At 43.7% G+C, this 17,765-nt stretch overlaps 1 protein-coding gene across 1 annotated transcript in view; it reads right to left on the bottom strand.

The window, feature by feature from the left end:
* The window catches only part of DNAH6 (dynein, axonemal, heavy chain 6), a 239,152-nt gene that overhangs the window by 85,541 nt on the left and 135,846 nt on the right, over positions 1 to 17,765 (bottom strand). Inside the window, exons 40-44 of the mRNA XM_005882406.2 lie at positions 16,446 to 16,603; positions 14,403 to 14,534; positions 12,245 to 12,416; positions 2,874 to 3,020; positions 296 to 369 (exon numbers count right to left, since the gene is read on the bottom strand). Coding sequence (XP_005882468.1) covers positions 296 to 369; positions 2,874 to 3,020; positions 12,245 to 12,416; positions 14,403 to 14,534; positions 16,446 to 16,603 — 683 coding nt within the window. The remainder of the gene's footprint in view (positions 1 to 295; positions 370 to 2,873; positions 3,021 to 12,244; positions 12,417 to 14,402; positions 14,535 to 16,445; positions 16,604 to 17,765) is intronic.

Raw genomic sequence — 17,765 nt, 5'->3', positions numbered from 1 at the left:
GCGGAGCGGGTGCCGAACACCATGGTCCCACCCGCCAGCCCCAGGTCCCCCGCGGGAGGCCCGGATGAGGGTGGAGCGGGTGCCGCCAGCCCTGGATGGAGGAGAGCTGGCGGTTGGCACTGTCCCGCCCTGCCTGCAGTATGCAAATTAGCCGCCATCTTGGCTGGCGGTTAATTTGCATATCTCGCTAATTAGCCAATGGGAAGGGTAGCGGTCGTACGCTAATTACCATGTTTCTCTTTTATTAGTGTAGATAATCTTCAGATGTAGTCCCAAGTCATTAGAATATACTTGCCTTAATGAAATCTCCAAATAGGATGGGCTTAGTCAAAAAATATTCCAGACTAATTGCAATTCCAAAATGTTTGTCTATTCAAAACACAAAATCAAAATATTAGCTATTTACGTAGAAGCCTTAATTAATATAAATGAACCTGAGGGAAAGCCATGTTAATACTGTACCACTTTAGTTTGGTTGATAATCTCCCATGTTTAAGGTTAAGAATATAAAATATTAATAAGCATTTTATTAAATAATAGATATTGAATACAAATTAATAAGACATATTTTAGAAATATCCTGGCTTCTTATCAGACAAAATGTTTCTTCTAAATTCTCTCCGCTACTTAAAATTCAATAGTTAATTTAAAATATTAAACCTTCTTGAATTTCAATACAATGAATTGTATAGTATTTCATACAGCCTATATAATTAAAGGCTAATATGCAAATAGACCGAACAGCAGAACAACTGAACAACCGAACAACTAGTCGCTATGACGTGTGCTGACCACCAGGGGGTGCGCGTGGAACATGGCAGGTGTTGGCAGCAGGCAGCAGAGCGCAGAACAAGGCGGGCATTGGCCGTGGCGGGATGGTGGAGCAGGTGAGTGGGGGATGCCAGACCAAGGCGGGGCGCCGGTTGCTGTCACTGGGGTGAGCCTCTGGTGGTTACTGAAAATTCTTTGTTTCCATGCGCCGCGGTCCCGCCTGGCACTTGCGCCAGTCCTGCTCACAACCGCTGTCAGCTCCGGAGCTGCCGCTCGCACTAGCTGCCAGCGTCTGGAGCTCAGCGCCGATCCTGATTGCTCAGCGCTGTCAGCAGGTGCGAGGAGTGGCTGCTGGCCCTAATCACCCCTGAGGGCTTCTTCACCTCCCCCTGCTCCTGAGGGGCAATTTGGGCCGGCAGCCGCTGCTTGCACCCACTGCTGGCGATAGCCCCGCTTGCACCTGCAGCCAGCGCCAGAGCCCCCACTCGCATTGGCTGTCAGCACCCAGCGGGTGAGAGTGGTGGCTGCCAGCCCCGACCACCCCTGAGGGCTTCTCCACCTCTTCCTGCTCCTGAGGGATGATCGGGGCAGCAGCCACCACTTGCACCCACTGACGGCCCCACTTGCACCTGCTGCTGGCTCCGGCCCCAATCGCTCCACACTGTCAGTGGGTGCAAGAGGGGCGGGGCCATCAGCGCATGGAAGCAGTGGCTGGAGCGGGGCTGCCGGCAGATGGGGGACCAGGGCCCGTGGTGGGAGGGGCAGAGTGGGGGCACAGAGGATGGGCCGAGACCTGCCCCTGTGCCCACTGCAGCCTTGCGGCCCACAGTTCCTTTCAAGGTGCACAAATCTGTGCACTGGGCCCCTAGTTTTATATATTTGAGGCATTGAAAAAAACCTTTTACTTAGGAATGACTAAAATTCACTTTGCTTTACCTTATATAAGATCATTTTAATTTTCCTTTATAGAAACCAAATTGCTTTTCTACTACTAAAAAAAAAAGAACAGCTAAATAAAGATTGACACTTACTGGCCATTTCTGTCAAAATAGAATGGAAATACTCCTTGTCTTCATTATTAATCAGGCGATCATGGAAGACTCTTTGACACTCATGGCAAAAGAGTCTAAATATCTGCATTTCTTCTCTTATTGTTCCTGGATCACACTGGAGGATACCTGTTTTTAAGAAAAGGAAAGAAGAAAAATTTGACATTTCTGGAACATATAGTATTAGTTTTATGACCTAGAAGATCCTTAAGTCCAACTTGATCCCCACACTACCAGAAATGGGTGCTTTGCTTGTGGATGTAGTAACAGTGACCTCATTTTTTGAAAGCAAAACTGGGACACATTACTTGACAACATTTTTTTTCTTGCTTCGTGTTTCTTTCCCTGAACAGGTGAAGTGTAACCAATGTTCATCTCATCATTACATTCAGTTGTGGTACATTAAGTGAGGAGTGTCACTTTAAAATATGTATTTTCATCAAGCAACTTCCCCCTCCCGACCTTTATACTGTTTTCAAAACATCATTGTCCTCTCTTATTCTTTCTCAATATTCAGTTCTCATCCTTCTGGCTTCTACTCAAATTATTCTGAGTATTCTTTGTATTAATATAAATTGTTACTGCAAACACAGTTCTAATAATTTCGAGTCACAACAAAAGCAGTGATGTACAGAAGTGTTCATTCTCTGTGGGACCCTTCCCCGGGGCTCCTCACAGTGTGCAGAGGGGGACGGGGTGGCTCTACCATGAGCGCTGGTGCATGGCTGACAGAAGGCACCTTACAGCATGGCTGGCAGCATCCATGCCGCTTTGGGATAATGGGGGATTTCTATAGATAGTGGGGTTTTTTTTGCAGCTCACATTGTACATGCATGTGTGTGTGTGATGTATGTTTCTTGAAAGGGTTAAAATTTAATTATTTTCAGCTAATATTTGTAGGAATATGGACATTTCTAAGACATTTTGATAAAATTGACTAAAATTCACTTTGCTTTACCTTATATAAGATCATTTTAATTTTCCTTTATAGAAACCAAATTGCTTTTCTACTACTAAAAAAAAAAGAACAGCTAAATAAAGATTGACACTTACTGGCCATTTCTGTCAAAATAGAATGGAAATACTCCTTGTCTTCATTATTAATCAGGCGATCATGGAAGACTCTTTGACACTCATGGCAAAAGAGTCTAAATATCTGCATTTCTTCTCTTATTGTTCCTGGATCACACTGGAGGATACCTGTTTTTAAGAAAAGGAAAGAAGAAAAATTTGACATTTCTGGAACATATAGTATTAGTTTTATGACCTAGAAGATCCTTAAGTCCAACTTGATCCCCACACTACCAGAAATGGGTGCTTTGCTTGTGGATGTAGTAACAGTGACCTCATTTTTTGAAAGCAAAACTGGGACACATTACTTGACAACATTTTTTTTCTTGCTTCGTGTTTCTTTCCCTGAACAGGTGAAGTGTAACCAATGTTCATCTCATCATTACATTCAGTTGTGGTACATTAAGTGAGGAGTGTCACTTTAAAATATGTATTTTCATCAAGCAACTTCCCCCTCCCGACCTTTATACTGTTTTCAAAACATCATTGTCCTCTCTTATTCTTTCTCAATATTCAGTTCTCATCCTTCTGGCTTCTACTCAAATTATTCTGAGTATTCTTTGTATTAATATAAATTGTTACTGCAAACACAGTTCTAATAATTTCGAGTCACAACAAAAGCAGTGATGTACAGAAGTGTTCATTCTCTGTGGGACCCTTCCCCGGGGCTCCTCACAGTGTGCAGAGGGGGACGGGGTGGCTCTACCATGAGCGCTGGTGCATGGCTGACAGAAGGCACCTTACAGCATGGCTGGCAGCATCCATGCCGCTTTGGGATAATGGGGGATTTCTATAGATAGTGGGGGTTTTTTTGCAGCTCACATTGTACATGCATGTGTGTGTGTGATATATGTTTCTTGAAATGGTTAAAAATTTAATTATTTTCAGCTAATATTTGTAGGAATAAGGGCATTTCTAGGACATTTTGATAAAATGTGAGGACAAGGGGAAAGATATTCAAATTTGGAACTTCCTGGGTACTCTATGACCTATCATTGTCGGAGATAAAACACATCCTGAACTTTGAGGCTCAGAAATGATCTAAAACGTAGGAATAGAAAGGCAACAGGGAAGGATGATACATAAATGACTAGATCAGACAATGTCTGAGGACCAGAAAGTGGGTCCAAAGCAATCACTAAGGAAACAAAGCCATGCTCCAAGGTCTCCTATGGAAAACTAGTTCATGAATTCCAGGACGAAGCTGGGTCGGAGGGTAAAGTCTTAGTGGAGGAGGAGTACAAGATATTGTGCCATCCTGCGGCAAGGATGCTGTGCCAGCCGCAAGAGTCCTGGGCTCTTGAAGGTTACGGGGGCAGGAAAAGGAAAAGAGAATTGCAGAGCCATCGGAATGGGAGTTGGAAAGATAAGGGACTTGTGGTGAGAACTGAGCAACAGGGAGGCGAGGGCCACACGGGATGGTCAGGGTTCTTAAAGCCAAGCCTCAGCTTCTGCCGTCAGCCATTGCCTCCTGGCTCATTCCCTGCCTTTGTAATAAACAACAGATCTCTTCAGTGTTTTGTAATGAATTAGATTCTGATGAGGACAAAAGAGGGAGCAGGATTTCAGAGAGCCCAGTCATTGCTTTACACGGAAGTGCTTGATAGCTTTCACTTACGGCACTTCATAGATATTTAAAATATACTTACGCATTTTAGTCTGTTTGAATCTTTGTTGAGAATAAAATAGTCAGTGATGTCTAAACAAGAGAAATGGACAGAGAATCAGCACTAGATAAGAACAGAGAAAATCACTGAAAATTGATGTCCTTGTCCACAAAATAAGTTGAGGACTTGTCTAGATATTGTAAAAGATTTCTCTCAGTTCTGACATTCTATGACATTCATTCATTCATTCATTCAGTGCCAGGCATGGATGAGCTGAACAAACAGCCCTAATGGAGCTGACATTCTATTGGGAGAGACAGTGAACAGTGGCTTTCTGTAGAATAGTGGTTCTCAACCTTCTGGCCCTTTAAATACAGTTCCTCATGTTGTGACCCAACCATAAAATTATTTTCGTTGCTACTTCATAACTGTAATGTTGCTACTGTTATGAATCGTAATGTAAATATCTGATATGCAGGATGGTCTTAGGCGACCCCTGTGAAAGGGTCGTTCGACCGCCAAAGGGGTCGCGACCCACAGGTTGAGAACCGCTGATCTAGGGTATGATTTCAGGTAGTAAGTGCTATGAAGGGACGTAGAGGGGAAGAGGAGAAGGTGACATTTGAACAGAGGAAGCGAGTCATGTGGATATCTGAGGCAAGAGCATCCCACGGGAAGTACAAAGGCCCCTGGGCAGGCCCTATTTTCCCAGCAGCAAGGAGGTGGCAGCCGCCAGGAGGAAAGTGGTGGACAATGAAGGCAGGAGGCTGCTGGGTGCCGATCTAACAGAACCTCAGTCCCATGGCAGGTGATGGGGAAGCAGCCTTGGGAGACTGACACATACCTCTGCTGTGTGTTTAAGAGCTAGGTTTAAGGTGGGTAAGTGGGCAGCCTGGAAGCAGGAGACCAGAGACAGATAGGGGGCGCTTGCTGTTAGAAATCCCGTTAGAAAACCAGTAGTTTGGTTGTGGATGGAGTGGTAAGCAATGGTTGGATTTGGGATATATTTTGAAGATAAAGCCATCGGGGATGTTGATGGATTGGATGGGAGTCAATGAGAAATGAGAACAATCCAAGATGCTCCCGGGCTCTTGGCCAGAGCAACTAGTTTTAGTCCCCTTATCTGGGCTGGGGTACACCTAGATGGAAAGGAGGCATAAAGCAGGAATTCAGACATGCCAAGTTTAAGAACTCCAACTGGATATCTAAGTGAGGTTGTTGAGAAAGGAGTGGAAGATACAAATCAGACACTTAAGGGAGAGGGGAAGCTGGCGGTAGACATTTAAGCATCTCTAAATAGATGCATTTAAGATCATAGCATTGACTGAATTACCTAGGCAGTATGTGTAGATAAAATAGAGAGAAGACTGATGGATCTCAGAGGAAAGCTGTGGGGTGAAGATATTAACCAGAGAACTTAGATGCATATATACATAACCCATGGGCAGGCAATTTGGTAGTTCAGCGAAAGCCTTGGGGTGGGGGTGGGGGAAGAGGGGTGGAGGTGACCAATGGGGGAAAATACTTTCAACAATAAAAATGAAAAAAAAGAAACATAACTGTTATCATAAAACTCTGATTTCAAATGGAAAAAAAAAAAAGCCCTAGCTGGTTTGGCTCGGTGGACAAAGAGTTGGCCCACGGACTGAAGGGTCCCAGGTTTGATTACGGTCAAGGGCACGTACCTCAGACTTGATCCGATCCCAGGCTTGATCCTTGAGCCTGGTTGGGGCATGTGGGGGAGGCAACCAGGAGGCAACCAATTGATGTGTTTCTCTCACATTGATGTTTTTCTGTCTGTGTCTCTTCCCCTCCCTTCCACTCTCTCTAAAAATCAATAGAAAAATATCCTTGGGTGAGGATTAACAAAATAATAATAAAAAAAGGACTGAAGTAAGAGCTCTGGGGCATCCCAACATTTTGAGGTTGGGAAGAAGAGAGACAGCAATCAAAGAGACTGAGCAGCAGTAGCCAGAGAGAGAGGAGGGAGCCCCAGAGAGTGGGTGCCCTAGGAGGTCAGAGAAAGAAGGGCTTCAAGAGAGAGGGAGGGGAGAGTTGTGCCAACACTGCTGAGAGGTTAAGGTTCAGACTGAGAGTTGATTGATGGACTGGACAAGAGAGAGAGGCAGCGAAGAGTAGTTCAGTGCAGTGTCAAGTATAAATGCTTAGCTGGAATATACTAAAGACTGGGACTGGAGGAAGTAAGGAGACAGTGAGGCAAGACCACGCTTTAAGGGGTCTTTTTAGAAGGAGCAGAGGAAATGCGGAGGTAGCAGCAGGGCAATATGGTTCCCAAAGAGAATGATCCACTAAGATGGGAAGTTTTGTGGCAGGTTTTTATGCTGTTAAGAATGATTCCATAGAAGAGGAAACACCGATGATGCAGAAGAGAAACAGCAATGGTAAGAACAAAAGTCTTGACCAGGCAGGAGGGGCCGGGATTCAGGGTCTGAGGGGGACTGAGAGCAGCAAGGACGGCCCAGCCTCTGCAGGAGGGAAGGCAGATATGGGCTGCCTGAGAGATTTGGAAGATGAGGCAGTTCTGGTGTGATTGCTTCTATTTTTTTTTTCTGTGAAACATGAAGAAAGGTCTTCGGCTGGGCTGGGTGTGAGAAATGGGAGGGCGTGTTGGCTGTTTGAGGGAAGCTGCGAAGTAGTCAGCCTGCGGTGGGGGTGGAGGGTGACTGGACAGGGACATGTAATGTGATTTCCAGCGTCATAGACACCAGGTACATACAATTCTACCGAGAGATTTGGGGCGACTAGAAATGCAGGGACAACTACACACCTGGTTGTCTGTGCATGCACTAAATATACAGATGGCAAGTGACCAGTCACTGAGAGGCTTTGAAAGAGTGACAAGTTAGGTCATTCACCTGTTGTTTACCTAGTGATCACTCAACTGAAGAGCTAGTAGTAAAAGCTTGTGCTTTTTGCAATTACTCACAGTTAATATATTATGGTAACTGATATTGGAACTGTGTTGTTGGGGTACTAGTCTTCTTCAACAATCCCGTGATACCTGAAATTCATGCACATTGGAGCCATGTGAAGCTAGGACTGCCTGTGTATTTTTTCCTCTAGAAAAGAGGGATTCAGTGGTTGAAAATTTACTTCCCGCTCACATGACCCTTGTTCATGGTTCTTCCTCTTCTTTGTTTTTATGTGGTATATCTACCTTAACCATTAAAAATGCTTTATTTTAAAGGTGGTCATCCTAAAAGACTAAAGTTTTTTCATGTAAAAGCATTTTCCTTTCTTATTTAATTAGCATTGCGTTTCTAAGCTAACAGTGGTAATGAGGGTACAATGAAATGGTGGATGTGCAAAGATGTTCTTGCTGCATTAGTTGTAACAGCATAAATTGGAGACATAGCAGGTCCTGGAATAACAGTGTTTTGTTCAAAGCCATTTTATTATATAACATTGATGAGATGCTGTAGGAACGTAAACTCTTATTTATTTCAGTTAGCCTATGGTAAAATTGGTTTCATTTTACATAATTTCTCTTTAAATCACAGAGCCTATTGAGCCTATTAGTACATTGGCTATATGATGTTAGCTCAATGCAATGTATTATAGTTATTAAAAATGATACCTACAAAAAGTTTATTATGATGAGGAAATTCATAAGTAAAGGAAAGAAGCAGAATATAAAATATTATCTATACTTTGACTATACCTATGTTTAAAAAATATCAAAACTTGTAGAAAAAGGTAGAGAAAAAATGTAACAAAATGTAAAACATAGCTGCCTTTGAGGGGTGGGGATTTGAGTAACTTTTGTCTTTTATTTTAATTTTGCATTTTTACATTATGTAAACTTTTCTCAAATGAGTTTATAATTACTATAATGATAGAAAAAATGTATCATAAATTTAAAAACTCCATAAGAATGCTTTGAAATCTTCTGTACTTACTGCAAGGTATAAAGGGGGCGTGCCATAAAGCATGTGTTTTTCTAACATGTGCAAAGTGGAGGTCTGCCTGAGAGTCATTTTGAGTGTAAGGGCTGTGTTGCTTCTCACAAAAATGAAGACATAGAGTTATTGCTCCATCCATGCTGGCATCCTCCTTGCTTTTGTTTTATGCTCTTGTTTTTCTTGCTTTGAGGAATAGTGTATCTGTATAGAGCAAGATGCTCTTAAATTTTAGCATTAGCTGAGTCCTTGCTGTCATTTCTTTCTGTTTGCTGCCATGCCGTCCATTGTGTTTGCCGCTGATAGATCAGTACTTTTAGGGGAAAGTGAACCAGTTGTATTTCCTTTTGCTTCCTCTTCTTTGTTTTTATTTTCAGATATTTTAAGACACTAAACATATTTTCCTACTTTATTTTTAAAGTGAAAGCATTAAAGGGATTAGCTCATCCCGATATTTTGTTGCACATTTGGTTCATAGTTCTGTTCTCTTTCCCAGTGTGCCCCAAATATTCATAAAATGGATGGATATTCATGTGATGGTGTTCAGGTAGGTTAGTTCATTTTTACCTAATTTTTTTTTGTGTGTGTGTACCAGCATGAAAGAAATACTGAAATGTTATCACAATAGGAACATTAATTTAAATGTTTCATAATAAATTCTGAAGATAAAAAGCCTTTATAATACTCTTTGACTAGTTCTCCTGGTTATACTTACCTTTTCAGTTACCTGACATCAGCAGACATTGCATGACTCATAGATATGCTTTTCCATTTTAGGGGATTTGCTTTGGAGGAAGATGCAAAACCAGGGATAGACAATGCAAATACATCTGGGGGCAAAGTAAGTAAACAGTGTGGCCCAGTCATTTCAAGGTGTGCTATCAGGCCAAGGGTCATGTGAGCAGGAAGTAAATTTTCAACCACTTTAAGAGTGAGGGATTCTTCAAACCACCACACGTCTTAGCAGGGGCACTTTTATGGAAATTAGAGAAGGGCACTTCTGAGAAGACACAGCCCTACACATCTTGGGTAGTTGGCAGTGCCTCTGGATGAGACAGATGGTGTCTTCACTGCCAGGCAGGTGAAGTCCTTGCCAGGTGTGCAGCTTGGAGAACGGAACAAACGTGGATTTTAGCTCCACATATGCTCTCCACAGCTGAGTGTCCTTAAGCAAAACCTGTACAACCATATGGGATGGACGTGGACCCTGGCTAGGGAGCTGTAGCCTTGGAACTGTAGCATTTTCGCTAGACTTGTTTTTTCTCCCTCAACTATCTTTCTTGACCTCTAGCTGGCTTTTCTACTTATTGGTGACCTGCTGGAGTGGCTCTGCTGTATCAGAGAGAAATTTTAATGTTATTCCCTTTAAAGTTTGTCAAATTTTCATAGGGAATTATATATCAATTATATCTAGAACATATTATTGAAATTATATATTTATATTTAAAATATATTTAAATGTATTTTTTCCAGAACTATTATCTGCCCCTTTGAAAGTAGTTTTTTGTTTTAGAGTAGTGGTTCTCAACCTTCTGGCCCTTTAAATACAGTTCCTCATGTTGTGACCCAACCATAAAATTATTTTCGTTGCTACTTCATAACTGTAATGTTGCTACTGTTATGAATCGTAATGTAAATATCTGATATGCAGGATGGTCTTAGGCGACCCCTGTGAAAGGGTCGTTCGACCGCCAAAGGGGTCGCGACCCACAGGTTGAGAACCGCTGATCTAGGGTATGATTTCAGGTAGTAAGTGCTATGAAGGGACGTAGAGGGGAAGAGGAGAAGGTGACATTTGAACAGAGGAAGCGAGTCATGTGGATATCTGAGGCAAGAGCATCCCACGGGAAGTACAAAGGCCCCTGGGCAGGCCCTATTTTCCCAGCAGCAAGGAGGTGGCAGCCGCCAGGAGGAAAGTGGTGGACAATGAAGGCAGGAGGCTGCTGGGTGCCGATCTAACAGAACCTCAGTCCCATGGCAGGTGATGGGGAAGCAGCCTTGGGAGACTGACACATACCTCTGCTGTGTGTTTAAGAGCTAGGTTTAACTTGGGTAAGTGGGCAGGCTGGAATAGGAGACCAGAGACAGATAGGGGGCGCTTGCTGTTAGAAATCCCGTTAGAAAACCAGTAGTTTGGTTGTGGATGGAGTGGTAAGCAATGGTTGGATTTGGGATATATTTTGAAGATAAAGCCATCGGGGATGTTGATGGATTGGATGGGAGTCAATGAGAAATGAGAACAATCCAAGATGCTCCCAGGCTCTTGGCCAGAGCAACTAGTTTTAGTCCCCTTATCTGGGCTGGGGTACACCTGGATGGAAAGGAGGCATAAAGCAAGAACTCCAACTGGATATCTAAGTGAGGTTGTTGAGAAAGGAGTGGAAGATACAAATCAGACACTTAAGGGAGAGGGGAAGCTGGCGGTAGACATTTAAGCATCTCTAAATAGATGCATTTAAGATCATAGAATTGACTGAATTACCTAGGCAGTATGTGTAGATAAAATAGAGAGGGGACTGATGGATCTCAGAGGAAAGCTGGGGGGTGAAGATATTAACCAAAGAACTTAGCATCATATATACATAAACCATGGGCAGACAATTTGGTAGTTCAGCGAAAGCCTTGGGGTGAGGGGGACAGGAGAGGGGTGGAGACCAATGGGGGAACAATAAAATACTTTCAATGGGGGAAAATACTTCCAACAATAAAAATGAAAAAAAGAGAAATATAACTGTTATCATAAAGCTCTGATTTCAAATGAAAAAAAAAAAGCCCTAGCTGGTTTGGCTCGGTGGACAAAGCGTTGGCCCACGGACTGAAGGGTCCCAGGTTTGATTACGGTCAAGGGCACGTACCTCAGACTTGTTCCGATCCCAGGCTTGATCCTTGACCCTGGTTGGGGCATGTGGGGGAGGCAACCAGGAGGCAACCAATTGATGTGTTTCTCTCACATTGATGTTTTTCTGTCTGTGTCTCTTCCCCTCCCTTCCACTCTCTCTAAAAATCAATAGAAAAATATCCTTGGGTGAGGATTAACAAAATAATAATAAAAAAAGGACTGAAGTAAGAGCTCTGGGGCATCCCAACATTTTGAGGTTGGGAAGAAGAGAGACAGCAATCAAAGAGACTGAGCAGCAGTAGCCAGAGAGAGAGGAGGGAGCCCCAGAGAGTGGGTGCCCTAGGAGGTCAGAGAAAGAAGGGCTTCAAGAGAGAGGGAGGGGAGAGTTGTGCCAACACTGCTGAGAGGTTAAGGTTCAGACTGAGAGTTGATTGATGGACTGGACAAGAGAGAGAGGCAGCGAAGAGTAGTTCAGTGCAGTGTCAAGTATAAATGCTTAGCTGGAATATACTAAAGACTGGGACTGGAGGAAGTAAGGAGACAGTGAGGCAAGACCACGCTTTAAGGGGTCTTTTTAGAAGGAGCAGAGGAAATGCGGAGGTAGCAGCAGGGCAATATGGTTCCCAAAGAGAATGATCCACTAAGATGGGAAGTTTTGTGGCAGGTTTTTATGCTGTTAGGAATGATTGCCTGAGAGATTTGGAAGATGAGGCAGTTCTGGTGTGATTGCTTCTATTTTTTTTTCTGTGAAACATGAAGAAAGGTCTTCGGCTGGGCTGGGTGTGAGAAATGGGAGGGCGTGTTGGCTGTTTGAGGGAAGCTGCGAAGTAGTCAGCCTGCGGTGGGGGTGGAGGGTGACTGAACAGGGACATGAAATGTGATTTCCAGCGTCGTAGACACCGGGTACATACAATTCTACTGAGAGATTTGGGGCGACTAGAAATGCAGGGAGGGTGAAGGTCTGAGAATGAGGGGTCCATACACTACCTTGCACACATTTGGATAAATCCCTCAAGTTGAACACGTAATGGGACTTGGCTGGTGTTGGCAGAAGATCAACACTCATTCTGTTATAAATCTCAACTGAGGCTTCGACAATGTTGGATGCGGTTTGCTTGACAGCTGGTTGAAAGTCAAACAGAAAGCCGTTTAAGATGGCCTAGAACCAGAAACATATAGGTTAGATTTTTTTCCCATCAAAAATGTATCTTTCAAATGTTCCAGATCTGATGATACTTTTTCTAATAATAACTAGGAGGGTGAATTCCAATGCAAGGACCTCTGTGTATTAAGCTCTTCTGTTCATTTCAGAATACATTCTCAAGAATGGGCTAGCTCCTGTCTTCTGTGATTATCTGCAGATGCCTGGGGAGCATTCCTATCTGGCCAGCGAACGGACCATCAACTCACTCTTGCGAAACATAGACTGCTGCTCGCTGTGGATCGAGAGGGTCGCCATGGAGGGCTCAGACTCATGTGGAAATAAACTGAAGTCTTCCTTGATTTTTATGTGCAAATGACCAACAATGCCATAGACTTCCCTCTTCATGTGCATTTAAAGTGCAACTTACTCGTAACCACAGACTCCCCGCCTTTCAGTCCCCCGCCTCAGTTATTTGGAGGTCACTTTGGACACCTCCCATTCTCTGTCCTCACCATCAATTCTGAATATACGTGTTGAGTCTGTCTCTTTCCCTTGACACGATCCCATCCCAGCACCAACTCTTTTTTATCTGCGCTTCTTCACTCCCTCCATCTCCCCCTGACCTCTCCATTTCGATTCCTGTCTCCCTTCTGTTACCTTTAATTATGCAAATCAGGCACTGCACCCCCCCCAGCCAGACCATGCTCTGCCCCTGCCCAGCCTCCTCAGCTCACCCTCTTTCTGGTCACGGTGTCCCAGCCACACTGGCCTTACCACCCATGCCCATCTCTCTCCTCCCTCAGGGTCTCTGCACATGGTACCCCCTCCCACTGCCTCATGGCTGGCTGCTTGGGAAGGACTTTCTCATCCTTTGTGTTTTAGGTTACATGTCATCTCTTCAGAGAGGTCTGCCCTGACTACTTCACTTAAAATCAGTCCTCCCATCAGGCTCTTACAGATCTCTGGTCTTCTCATATATAACTTGCCACAGTCTGAAAGAACATATTTATTAGTTAGGCCCTCTGCCCCCAGTTGCTGGGGAAAATCATTATAGATTTTTATAATAAATTCGCATCACCATTAACCTGGAATTACGCGTGGGAGAAGCCACCAGAATGCACATCAATGCTTCCAAGTCAGTCCTTGTGACTTTAGATTTGGGGCTCACATATGAGATATTTTGAAATAAACAGAAGTGTTTGTTTTCAGTGAGCCCCTCTGTTGGACATCACTTATAGCAGCTTATGAAGACTATCTTTTTGAGGTACCTGTCCTCCCGGGCCCCTAATGTGAGTTTAACATTATCCACATGGTCTGCATTTTGAGTAGGACCATTCCAATATATATAAAATAAAAAATTCACTACATATATTTTATATACATGGATGCTTGCTCCAGTTATGCCATTTTCATGGTATCTCTCCACCCCCCCCTCCGCCCCATCATTCTATTCAAAATAATGCCTCCCATTCATGGAACACTTCTGCTGAGCACTTACAGGGCAGGCATAGGTCTTTGCCCCATTTAAAGGATGAGAAAGTGGCTCTTAGAAAGGTCGTACAGGTGGGAGAAATATGGGGGGTTATTTCTATTGGATGTGATGGTGGCCCTGGAGGTGGTGAATTCTGAGTTGTGTTGAGCTGGGGCCTGTGGGGCTACCAGAATCGTGTCTGGTGCAGTCAGGCTGGAAATGAGCACACAGGTGGGGCTGGGCAGTGGGTGAGCTCTGCTGAGAACTGGGTACAGAGTACTATAAGGCAAGGGCCCAGGGTACAGCCTTCATTAAAGGTAGGGGCTGCATTTGACAAGCTTTCTGCATTCCTAAAACCACCTGTGAGACCACAAGCACAGAGGACAGTGATGCGCATGCCTGTCAGCTACCAGAGGCCCTGTGTTTACCCGGTTTCTGTTCAGGTAGAGGACAGACTGCCTTGATCATGGTGGTTTGGAAACAAATATGTTTTCTTTTCCCTTCTTGCCTACATTTAAGGCAACACTCACCTGGAAAATCTGTTTCAGACTGTGCTCCGAAGGCATCGGGAGACACAGCATGCTGAAGTGTCGGATGAAGCGGGGGGTCACTGGGTTGCGGCCACCACCTGGAGGTGCACACGCTGATGCAATGGTCACATCCTGTCCAGGGAGAAATCCACATGGGTCACCCAACAAAGGGAAAGATGAGGTCTGTCCCTCCCAACGGCAGGACTCAGATCTAACAATTTTTGAGGACCTGCCCTTTGCAAGCATTGCATTACGTTTTCCAACACATTGTCTGACTTGGTTTTCACAGCAACCCCAGGAGATCATGATTGTTACCGCCATTTTTAGGTTAAAAAAGAAGAAGGCCCTGGCTAGTTAAATCGCTCAAGGTCACCCAGCTAACTCACCTGCCTTAAATAAATACGCCGATGCAAAAACTTAATCTTAAAACATTGTAAGAATTTTTATCTTAAGTTAAAATATATTCATTCAACATATACTAACTTGACCCATACAGTGGATTCTCATTATTTGTGGTACTTGCGTTCCATAAAGTCACTGGGAACACAGAATTAACACACACTGAATAATTGCTCCTACGGGAAATACATGGTTAGGTTCCTCAGAGCTTCTGGTAACATTTTCATCAATAGATCAATACAAGGTATTGCAGTGGCCTCTGGTCTCTAGCCCACCCCTCAGCTGCAGCCAAGGAGATATTCTCATAACGTTTCCTTCAAAGCCCCCCGCCCCCACTTAGAGGATAAATCCATGTTTTTCATCATTGGATCCATACCCCACTTGGCTGATCTCTGCATTCCCATTGCTTTGGTGTTCACATTCCACACCACTGTGGTGTTCCACATGTCTTGCCTATGAGATGCAGAATGCTCCCTTTCCTTGTTTTGCTATGCTCTGCCTGCAAAACCCTCTTCTGACCTCATCCCCTTTGGGAAGGTTTCTCTCATCCTCAACCCAGCCCCAGCCCTCGTGCCCTCCTTACTCCATTTATCATCCTGCCTTATAAATATGTGTCCATCTACCCTCTAAAGCTGAGCCCTCTGGGAGGTGGGGGCTGCCTCCTTGTCCGTGAATGTCCTGAATAAAGCATGACAAGAACTCAACATGGACTGATTAATTGAACCACATATAGGAAACACTGAAGCCATAGGTCATGGGCTTTCTCTTCTTCCTCCTGGCCAATGGTATGTTGATGCCCTAATGCTCAGTATCTCAAAATACAGTGACTGTATTTGGAGATAGAGTCTTTAAAGAGGTAATTAATTTAAAATGAGGTCATGAGAGAGAGCCCTAATCCAATCTGACTAGTATCCAGATAAGAGGAGGAGGTTTGAACACCGATGAGTACACAGTTAAGATTATGAGAAGAAACAGGGAGAAGACAGTCAGGTGTAAGCCAAAGAGAGAGGCCTTAGAATAAACAAACCCTGATGACATCTTGATCTTGAACTTTCAGCCTCTAGAATTGTGAGAAAATAACTTTTTGTTGTTTGAGCTACTTTGTTATGGTGACCTGAGCAAACTAATACCCCAGTGGTTTTCAACCAGTGTTCTGTGGCACAGTGGTGTGCCGAAAGAATTTTTAAAACAATTCCTGACTCTTAATAAGGGCACTGACCTCTTTTCCCTTAGATTGTCAAATGAAAAACTGACAACAGCCGTATCTTGAACCATAAACATATAGGTCATATAATAGGATTTCATCTTATTGATCACACTGCATCATAAGGCTGCATCTGATTAGTTAATTCTTGATTCCAGAAATCCTTATATACAAGTATAGGCAACTGATTTTTTTAAAAATCACTTTGGAGCAAAAAGGTAGGTAATTACTGCTATTATTATTTTTTGTAAATCAATAAAAATTATGCCTATTTTTTGTCAGATTGACAAAAATATAACATATTTTTTGGTGTGTTGCAAAATTTTAGTAATTACTTTATGTGTGCCATGAGATGAAAAAGGTTGAAAATCACTGTAATACACCATATTTCCTAGCTGTTTAAATGTAAACATGCAAAGTAATTTAAAACCTAAAGTAACCTGTATGTCTTTCCAAAAGAGTTTGTTTCTGTCATAAAATCCACCAAAATCTTGATACTGCCGAAGTAATTCAATCGGAGGCTGAGAGCCATAGCGATCCAGTCTGGGCATATTTAAATCATCAACAAAAATCACAATACGTTTGTTTCTTGGTGCTCCTGGGTAAATAAAATGAATTTGATTTAAGAATTATGATTTGCCTTTGGAAAACGTAAAACAGAGTTTAGGTAAGGCTTTGAACTCAATGAACACCCCGTAGGTCATAATGAGCTCAGGAGTGAAGAGGCCCTAGCAGAGTCCTGCCTCGAGGAGGAGAGGCCTCCCTCTGGCTCCATCCAGGCCCCTGCAGGGAGACGTGGCCGGGGCCACGATGTCCACTTGTCAGAATGTGCCTCACCCTCACTCTCAGAGGTGCACAATGATGCCAGCTCTCCTGATCTCTCTCAATCCCAGCCACTGCCCTCACCAATGTGTGGCCTGAGCATGGGGTGAGGAAGGACATTTTCTTTCCACAGAGGAAGCAGAACTCCAAAGGCTTCTTCCTAGAAATGCCATCTCACCACCCGCTGCAGGGAAAATAGGGCTAGATATTGAGACACACCCAGACCACATCAACAGGAAATCCAGCACCGCGGAGCTGGATGAGGCCATATTTAACTCAAAGAAAACCAATAGACACACTTTTCAGAAAAAAGCGTGGGTAATAACAGAGAAAAGAAAACAATGTAAGCAGAGAAGGTGACTCAACCCATGCTGGCACCCAGCACTCGACAATTCCAAGGTCACTGAGCCAAACTCAGTGTCCCACTACCTCCTCCAGTCTCTGGAAACCAAGAAGCAGGACAGGAGGTGGGGAGGGCTTCTAAGATAATCATTCATAAAGACTTGGCTGAGATTTGGAAACAGCCTAAGTGCCCATCAGCAGATGAGTGGATTATAAAAATGGTGGTACATCTACACGATGGAATACTATGCAGCTGTAAAAAAGAAAGAACTCTTACCATTTGCAACAGCATGGATGGACCTGGAGAGCATTATGCTAAGCAAAATAAGCCAGTCAGAGAAAGATAAGTACCACATAATCTCGCTCAAATGTGGAATCTAATGAGCAACATACACTGATGAACAAATATAGATCCAAAGACATAGAAGCACCAAACAGACTGTCAAACTTCAGAGGGAAGGCAGGGGAGGATGGGCGGGTGGGAAAAGATCAACCAACGAACTGGTATGATATATGCATAACCCCAGAATAGGATGGTGAAGGCCTGGGGTGGGGGGCAGGGGCAGGGGCAGGTGGGAGAGGTTCATGGGGGAGAA

The sequence above is a fragment of the Myotis brandtii genome, unplaced genomic scaffold (assembly GCF_000412655.1).
Source record: "Myotis brandtii unplaced genomic scaffold, ASM41265v1 scaffold714, whole genome shotgun sequence".
Classification (NCBI taxonomy): Eukaryota; Metazoa; Chordata; class Mammalia; order Chiroptera; family Vespertilionidae; genus Myotis; species Myotis brandtii.
The sequence above is the reverse complement of the archived record's forward strand: the minus strand, read 5'-3'. Positions and strand labels throughout refer to the sequence as shown.